The sequence below is a fragment of the Maniola hyperantus genome, chromosome 10, assembly GCF_902806685.2.
Source record: "Maniola hyperantus chromosome 10, iAphHyp1.2, whole genome shotgun sequence".
Taxonomy (NCBI): domain Eukaryota; kingdom Metazoa; phylum Arthropoda; class Insecta; order Lepidoptera; family Nymphalidae; genus Maniola; species Maniola hyperantus.
In genome coordinates, this window is record NC_048545.1 from 6,081,725 (window position 1) to 6,091,549 (window position 9,825).

At 35.5% G+C, this 9,825-nt stretch overlaps 1 protein-coding gene across 4 annotated transcripts in view; it reads right to left on the reverse strand.

Moving 5' to 3' along the window:
* Nucleotides 1-9,532, reverse strand: part of abd-A (abdominal A) — a 73,639-nt gene extending 64,107 nt beyond the window's left edge. The window contains exons 1-2 of one of the 4 annotated variants that reach the window (XM_034972625.2): nucleotides 8,794-9,532; nucleotides 2,789-2,821 (exon numbers count right to left, since the gene is read on the reverse strand). In XM_034972625.2, the coding sequence (XP_034828516.1) occupies nucleotides 2,789-2,821; nucleotides 8,794-9,385 (625 nt within the window). In that variant the 5' untranslated portion in view covers nucleotides 9,386-9,532. Of the gene's footprint in view, nucleotides 1-2,776; nucleotides 2,837-8,793 lie in introns of all 4 variants that reach the window. The other 3 variants (XM_034972624.2, XM_034972623.2, XM_034972622.2) reach the window with 3 other exon arrangements.
* Nucleotides 9,533-9,825: the final 293 nt, after the last annotated feature.

A 9,825-nucleotide genomic window follows, 5' to 3' on the forward strand; every position in this document is an offset into this window, starting at 1 on the left:
TGTTAGCTGGATTACCGTAATATACTGATTATAAAGGAGGATTATTGCAGCGATATTTAGTGAAATTAACTTCATAATAAATATACTTCGGAAGCGACAATTTTATTGAGAAATACAATGTAGAAACACGAATGCTTTTATTAAAACTTACATCATTAGGAATCGTTGAGTGGTCCACGTAGGTACTGGTTCATATCGTCGTATGACAACAAACGATGTTTTGGCTGCGATTTTGGCGATATCGACTTTCGCAGAACGGCCGCGGAGCGTCGGGTAATAAAGCAATTTGCGAGCGTGCCAACAAAACAATGGCCTCTGTTCTAAGCTTGTTTTAAAAGCTTTCGACACCGTGATTTAAAACCCTTTGACTTATACCTTATTTGTAAACATCCCGCGGGCACAAAGGATTGCTATTTTTAACAAAAAGAGAAATTGCACAACCCTATTGCCGTGAATCTTTTGTTGGTCATTTTTACAAAGTGGTAAGAGTTGTAAACGAAGTAATTGTAAATATTAGGGTTCCAACAGAATTAGCTGATCAGGTTAAATAAGTAACACAACTTCATCATGGTACATACAGTACCTAACTTAGATACCTAGATATATTACTCATAAGTCATACAGCATACCTTGTCCAAGTCCATGACCTACTCATGACGTAATATTTCTCAAAACTTATTTGACTTCGTGATCTTGTATAAGCAATCTTTTGGAGAAGTTTTGCGTACCTAATATAATTTTCCCATGAAATAAAGTAAACCTTAAATAGCTATAGTATCTACATAGGTAAGTATTTTTAGTGGTAGGTATTAATTTCATACCCAACACAGAGACTTCAACTTCCAGGTTGAACAAGAAACAAATTCAGGTGGTGGTCTATGATACCCAACTAATTAGGTATTATCAATGTAATTTTGCCAACCAAAATTACTTACCTACCTACTGGTTTTTACCTATCTAATTCAATATTTTTCTTGATAAGCGTAGGTAATAGAATATTATACAGAACCCTTGATAATGTTGCAACTCTTTCTCTCGATTTCTATACCTTAATTCATTTGGTTTTTAAGATACCGTCCCACTATTTGTCTATTGTGTCTAGAGAAAGTTGCTATTCTTTGCAAATTTTTAAACCCTTTTCGTCACTTTTTTGCTTGACGCCATAAACTCATTGGCCATGGTTATAAAAAAAATATTCACACAAAAATAAACTGCAAGTTTAAGATGCCAAGGTAAAGATAAGCGATCTGCTTACCTACATACGTGCATGTAGATTATAATCAGCATTCGAAACCGTTCTGTAGTTACAATGTTACTAAGCTTAAACAATATATTACTCAAACCGTCTGAGTTTTAATTACAGTACAGGATGCAGAACTGGATATATATGATTGAGCAATCATCGATTTAATTTTAATTCCAAATTGTCAGGAGCAATTATATAGTAAATTCATTGTTTACAAATTACAGCAGATATTTCCTTCACAAAAACTATAGTATAATAATACCAATTGCAATGATTCGACAAAGCCATGTCAAATGAATAATTGCAACTAAATATTACGGAAGGCATCTTCTAAAGAGCGGTTACACACGAGCGTAAAAATCTGCGTAGTGAATCGATTTGAATAATAAAAACAATTAAGTAGGTAAGTAATGTTTTTGATTCCGTTAGAAGATCGAGTGTAACTGCTCTTAAGTTATTTGGAATTCCAAACGCTCTATAGTTACATTGCTGATTAACAAAATAACAAAATACCTAATTTTACTTGCACTAGGTACCTACCTATAGGTATGTAGTGCAAGTATTGTGTTTTCATAGTTCCTCGAGCAAAACTAACTTTAGTGTCTAAAATATTTAGATATTTGTCTATACCTACTCTACTTCAACTTTTAACGTTTTAAAATAAACAAGTGCTGGATAGAGCCAATCACTCAATTCCAATCTAAAATCTAAATCTTATTTCACACTACAGGATATAAATTATATTATAGTCCGGTGAAAATAGACATTCAAAGTCATACAATAATTCACATAGGGCTAAATATTGGGCCGAGTTTCTTGCTGTTCTTCTCGGTAGGAAATCCATTCCGAACCCGTGGTAGATGCAGCTGACGATTCAAAAATTGAATATTTAAAAATATTTTTTATTTTATTTTTATTTTTTTATTGGTACGAATGATGGGAACACCAAAGTATAGGTACCTAAATGAATTGTGAAAAGTCCCCATCGATTTATATTGATGTACCTACCCAACATTCGTACCAATTTTTAGCCTTATGCGAATTATTGCAACCTTGATTGTCTATTTTGAGCGGACTATAATATAATTAAAATCCCGTAGTGTGAAATGAGCTTTACCGACTTGACTAATTGAACTGTCACTTAGTTCAATTTTGTTATGCTGTCACTTTTTGGCAACAGCATAAAGCTTACTTCACACTACGGGATATAAAATATAATATTATACTCCGGTCAATATTGGTGTCCAATTTCGAACATTCGTGCAAATTTTTAGAGCTAAAAATTGGTACGAATGTTAGGAATAATATAATTTATATCCCATAGTGTGTAGGTAAGTGACTAAAGCAGTTATTAATTAGTGTCCTTGTGAAAATGGGCCTAAATACCCCTACCCATATTTTAACTTAATTAAAGAAATCTTTTAGTAGAATCAGTGGCTTAATGCAGCAATGGAACTTAATCGTTTGAAATTTGAGTTTCATTAAATTAAACTTAGAACTAAAAGAAAATAAATTTGAAACGATAAATACCATTGAACTCACCGCAGACCACGCGGTCGAAGGGGCTCATCCAATCTGGAAACGGAAAATCTATTATCAATCGTGATGAATGTTCTTAATCGCACATAAATACATGCATAACAAGTAAAAATGTCATTGAAAGCTTATACTTAGCAGGTAATTAGTAATTACTAAGCTGACCGCACATTACCTACTAAGCTGCGTAAAAACTGGCATCATTCGCACTGCATTAATGTATTCGAATTCCTTATTAAATATGAAAAATTTGCTGAATGTGGCTGTGCTCGGCTTAATCTAATTTGTTCCAGCTCAAATGTAATGTGCGATTAGCATTAAGTATGAGAACAAAAAATGCTATAAGCAAAAACTTGGAAAGGAGAATCTACTGATTTTTTATTTTCATTTTATGTGTCTGTAGGTACTTAAGTTCATCTAAACTAATAAAATAAGAATGTAATTTTATAAATGTAAATTGCAGCTCACTATGTAACAAAAAATTCTTGTAAATACTTAATTCATAATTGCTTACAAAATTATTCTCGTTGAGTAGATAATATTATAATAAAACATTTATAATAAAACTAAACTGGTAGAAGTCAAAACCGCTAAAGTAGGTAGGTATAACGGGTTTTGTAGCCATTTTAATACATAATTAAATAGTTTTTGGTAGGTATGAAGTACAGTCCGCGACATGTTGAGATGGCAATCGGGGTATAAGGCAGGGGGACGTCCCGCACACCCTCACGTCACCCGCGCTCGCACGCACCGGGTTAGCGCAGGGGCAGGCAGTACCTATACCATTATAAATTACGGAACGCTAAAAATTAAGTTGTGTGTGCATGTTTAGTTATTGTTTCAACAGCTCTATCAGTAAGAGCAAAACACGCAATCTTCATCGTGAAATTGAATAAAAGAAATAATTTTATACTTATTCAGTTAGGACGAGCTTCATAGAAAATGAATTTTTAATGTTAAACGCATTGTTGAACGATCTACTTGAGTTGATATCTTAGATATTAATGAAATGAGCGTAGAATACACATTTATTGTTGCATAAACAGTTTTTGTGGCTGTTAAACTTCGCTAAGCAAACACAATAAAGACGATTAAAAAGCAATATTCATGCTACCAACGAGCAACTATGAAAAAGATTTTCACATAAACAAAATGAATAGAACAGGGCAATTCTGATAATAATCATGTGAATTGATAAACTTTTTATTGTAACCGCTTCGAGTTTGTTGGAAGATAGCTTTTTGTTAAGGGTACCTACTTAATTGAAAATCATATTACCTACTGTGTTATTATTTTTTCCTATCTTCGATGATTTACAATGAACCTTTTTTAAAGTTTAGTCAGTTACCTATGGTAAATAATTTAAAAAATCTATTTATCTATATACTTGTTTAGCTATTTTTATTTGCAGGTTTGTTGAATATCTACATACTCGTTCTTTTTTGATTACCGTCAATTTGATTGAAGTATACCTGTAATAGATTTATAACTACCTTCTAGAAGATAAAAGGTTGACCTGCAGCCCAAGCACAATCAATCGAAAGCAAATCAAGAGTGATACCTAATAATTATGACATAGGTAGGTAGGTACCTAATATGTAATAATGGAGAATGCCGATGTTTTAAAAAGTTATTTCTTATTTTTTGCGTTTCTATAGGTACCTACTATGTGACCCTGTTAGGATACATTATGAGGGTTAGGTACATTAAAATATATCTAATATCAGTGCTTAGATCACATACAAAACACCAATTTTTATGTTACTTTAATGACTAACTACATTCAGTAAGTATTACCTACCTCCAGGGTTGAGAGTAATTAGGACTGAAAACTTTTAACAACTTTTTGCATTTAATTTGCGCGATGTGGTTGTGCTAGTGACGTATTTTAGCGATGACTTCTAGTGAATTAAGAGCCCTGCCGCGGTTTCTACCTAGAGTTGGGTATTTAAACTCTAGGTTTCGGTTAGTCGCACTTTATTTTTTATTTTACCTAATGTTATTGTTAATGTATCAAGTGCTCGAAATCTAATCTGCCTACGTGCATAATAATTACCTATCCATAGCTAATTAGGAGCTTACTCCGGTTTTTTAGTGTATTTTAACGATTCGTGCATTCGGATACATTTAAATGTTTCGATTGGATAACCTTTAATAGCCTTTAAGTGCATAAAATGTTCGATTATTTGGAACATTGAATTGGCGCACGATACATTCGAATTCAGAGACATAACTTAGGTACTTTTTGATAAGAAAACGGAATAATTCTCAATTTAGTGGAAACAATATTTTACGTAACCTACTTAGGTGGGTAAAATATACCATTTTTTTTTTTTTTTCATAAAAGGGATTAAAATAAGAAGTAGGTAGGTACCTACCTATAGTCCACGACAGGTCGAGATGGCAGTCGGGGTATGAGATGGGGAGGGGGGCACACACCTGTACGCCACCCGCGTGGGGGTGCTTGCCATTTCGACCTGTCGCGTAATACCTAGCTCCAGTTAAAAACAAATATTTACCAAATTTAGTTAGGTAGGTAGGTAGATATAGGTACATAGGTAGGGTAAGTACTAATAAATTTTGAAGTGTCTCTCTGTAATTTTGAATTAACTGGATTACCTATTATTAACTTCATATGGTTCATTTGAACTATCCCTAGGTAGGACCTATCAAAACTGAACGACACGTTTTTAAAATTTTTGACTGTCTGCCTCTCTGTCTGTTTGAACGGGTTAATCTTTGGAATGGCTGAACCTATCTGGCTAAGGAATAAAAATAGCAACGACAGTAATTAGCAACATTCTACAAATAGCAATCAATAGAATTATAGAGTCGTCGCTATCATGCAAGCGGGGCAACCGCGAGCAATGATTGGCTACCACAGCGGCCATCTTTGTTGCGCATGCGCTATGCATGCGGGCACACACGTGACTGGCTCATATTGGACAATATAAATCATGTCAAGAGGAAAGCAACGTATGGCTTGCACGCTCTTGTGATATAGACTAGATTCTAGACTGCACTTTATAATTAAAGATGCCTATAATAGCCGTCATTATAATATTCTGAAGTAATTTCATTAAAATTCTTTTTTTATGGTTCCGTATCGAAAAATTTGACTTTGATGAAAAATAATTACTTATCTACCTACCATCATAGAAATCTTAATATTTAATACTTTTTAAGTAGGTACTTTGTATGTACTTAGGTATAGGTATCTTTACAAACAAATTTAATTTTGTGGTCCTTAAAAAAAGGGTTTGTTTTTAAAATCATAAATTAGATAAAAAAATTTTTTTTGGAATTTTGAATTAAAAAATACGTTACTTTATGAGGGAAGAACCCTCGGTGTGTGAATCTGTCTTGCATTTGGCCGGTTCTGTTTTAGTTTTATGAAAAATATAAAAAATATTTAGGTAAGTTTTTAACGAATAGGTTGGTACCTATTGATCGCATATTGTGAATTATTTGTTAAAACCAGTAAATAATTCGAAAGTAAGTAGATACTTAGATACATACTTAATGTCCCTATAGTAAAATTTTAATTACTAATTAATGTAAATCTACAAAAAACTATCTATTTAGAGTTAGAATTTAATTTAATAAATTCTAACTCTATTCTGTTAAAATAGTTTAATTATAATTTTAAGTAATCTCTTTTGGCCTTCTGTTATACCTAGATTTAAATTTAAATAATAATTATGTATTTGCGCTGTTGATTACTTTCAAATAAACAAAATAAAAAAAAACAAAAAATGATGTCTGAGAGTCATTATAATTACTTATTGTTGTTAATTACTGTAAAATTGATGCCAAATGTTGAATATAACTGCAATTAAAATGTCAGTGCATTGTCTAACCGCCGTTTTAATTTTGAGAGCACGTGGTGTTGCGTTGGTAGCACCTGCTGATATATTTTTGCTTTTTATATCTCATGAAAGAACGCCGCCCGCCCGCCTCTGTTGCAGTGATAATTTTTTTAATCTAGCATTGCCAACAAATCATGAAAATTATCGCATTTAAAATAAAAACAAGTCGGTTATAGGCCATTTAGTGTAATTTTAGTGAACTACGAGCCACTTTTCGTGGCAGATCGGCTTTGATTATGGGTTTCTTTACGTCTCTACTTTATTGATGAGCGTCATGTGCCAGGAAGAACGCGACGCTTCAGATGTAAAAATGTTTATGATTCACACTCTTTTCTTTAATTTGCTTTGGAAAGTTATTTAGGAAAACATAACATTTGTCTATTCTTCAAAATTCCGCAGTGAAAAGAAATATATAAGATGTTAGGTATGTAATATTTATAATACGTACCTACTTATATAGGTATACAATTAGATAGATAGATAGATAGTTACCTACTTACTATGATATGAGGTATAATATGACATTGGTTGCCAATATATTTTATAAATTATAATAGGTAGGTACATTCAAATGTATATGTATGTACCTATATCTTTATATACCTACCTATCGTAGGTATATAAAGTAGGTATTCCGTATAAAATCATTAGATAACAAAATACCTATAATATATTGATTAAATTACCTACCTAACGACTCTACCTACATTATGCTGCATAAATAAATTGAAAAATATTATTTTTGAATAAAAATAATACCCACCCACCTACCTACTCATACCAAATAAACTATTATTTAATATTCCATAATAGGTAGGTATATTTACCTACCCCCTACTGAATAATAATTTATCCACAAAAACTAAAAAGGTTATAAAATAAAATATCTACAAGATTGTTATGTATTGATTAGTTAACCCTTTAAAACTAACCACACGTCTAGATTAGTGCAAAAGGTAATAAAACTGCGAATAAAAATTAACTGTACCATTGTATTCAAAGCATACAGACAGTTTAATAGTAATGTAATGTCGCATACGAGTATAAAGTGGACCTCACAAGAATTCGTGAGATATACCTAGGTACCTACCTACCTATATGAAATAACGCGGGAGCATTTGGACTAGAATTTGTCTGATGACCTAGGTTAGTTCTGTTTTGGTGATATTCTAAAAATAAATATAAAGTTTTGAGACTCCTCGACTTAAATTAGGTAGTAAGAGTAAGAAACTAAAATGGGTAGGTATACCCATCATAAACTAATAACAACCTAGTTTAGTCGAAGATACTTACTTACCTAATGTGACCTAGGTGCTTCCTTAAATGTTTATTTAATATGTATGTATGGTTATACCTACGCGTAACAGTTGATTTACCTATGTAAATGATTTGAGGAAGAGGATTATAAAATAGCCGCTATTGTAGCAGATTTCTGATTTCTATTGGATATCTAATTAATAACCTAGGTGCCGGTAACAACTATCAAATATGTAGGCTAATCCTAAATAATTAATAGGAAGGTAAAGTATCAGACACTTTCAAACCTAGGTATAGGTATGCACACTATTGTACATCCTATAATACATCAAACATTAATTGCCTTTAAACTTTATTTGTAAACCCGGATATTTAAGATAAGCAGGTAACTACACTTAGATACCACCGCCCGTCGGTGGTTTTTTCAATATTTTTTTTAAATATTATGTTCTAATTGGATTAGATATGGAATATGAATTTATGCATGATTTGTAGGAGCATCTTGAAAATAATTAGTTTTGTGAAAGTAATCAATAAAACGACGCAGGTACCTATTTATAGGTGAAACATAAACACATACACATGAGGCATAGGTATACCTAAGCATAATAATCAAGGTAGACCATACTTTTCAACAAAAAAATACAATTACCCATTTTAAAAGTACTTAAGCACATACTTATAAGTTCTACAACAGCTGCAACAAAATCAAATCCGTATAGGATAGATATCTATAGATACAAAAACTAAACTTTCTATGATAAAATGAGACAAAGATCACGTGACACTAAACAATGTAAATACTTAGGTTATTCTTAATTTCAGAAAATAATGATCAAAAAAATGGACGGCAAATTTTCATGCAGTGAATGAGTAAACATTTACCGGTGATGGACATCCAGGGATAACGTGGTATGTCTGGCAGAGGCTGGGCGGAGGGCTGGGAGCAGGCAGCGCCCATGGCGTCCACCGAGGCTGCGGAGGCCGCCGAGGCTGCCGAGGCTGCTGCCTGGTGGTAGAACTGTGCCGCCGCCGCCATGCTGGCCGACGCAGCCGACACCGCCGCTCCTCCGTTGTGTTGACCCAACGCGTAGTTTACCATCGGGTCTCCTGCGGTAGGATACCGGCAACTCTTGTCATCCGCCGACAGCCCTCCACCCGTGGGGAAGGGCACCGACCCGCCGAACTGCTGGTGGTGTGACACGTACGGGTACATCCTCGCCGGCGCGCCTGGTGACGCCGACGACGACGACGAGGAGCGCTGCGGGCTTCCAGCCCCCGGCGAGCCCGCCCCCAGCGCAGCCACCCCCAGCCCGCCAGATAACGACGAGGACAGTGACGTCGACAACGACGATGACAGCGACGACGACAACGACGCCTCTATCGGCGAGGCCCCCGTACCCGCGAACAAGTTCTGGTGATGGAACTGCTGGTGGTACTTGGGGAGCATGCTATCGATGATGAACTTGGAACTCATCGCTCGGCGGCGACGCGGCGCGCGACGATCGCCTCGCGGGAGATGCGTTTATCGCCGGCGATTCGGATCGATTCTCGCGCGTGCACCTCTAGTATGGCCGCGGATCGTTTATGACCCGCGTATGAGGCTCTACGACTCTGAATTCCCGTCGTGGCGAGCGTTACCGCTGCCGCGCGCTGCACGCGAGAAGGCGAAACGTAGCACGTGCGTGCGAACGAGACGCACTGATTGCGCGGGGTGACGCGCCGGAACCATCTCTGTCTCATTAATTTCTACCTGCGTGGCTTACATTAGAAAGAGATAAAAGCTATTCGCTAACGACCATTCCGCCGGCCATTGTTCGTAATGGCGCCGGGCCCCGCGCACCCCCGCGCTTTTCTCGTCTACGCCAATAGTGACCCGGTGCAGAACATTCACCGCCAATCACAAACCATTCCGGC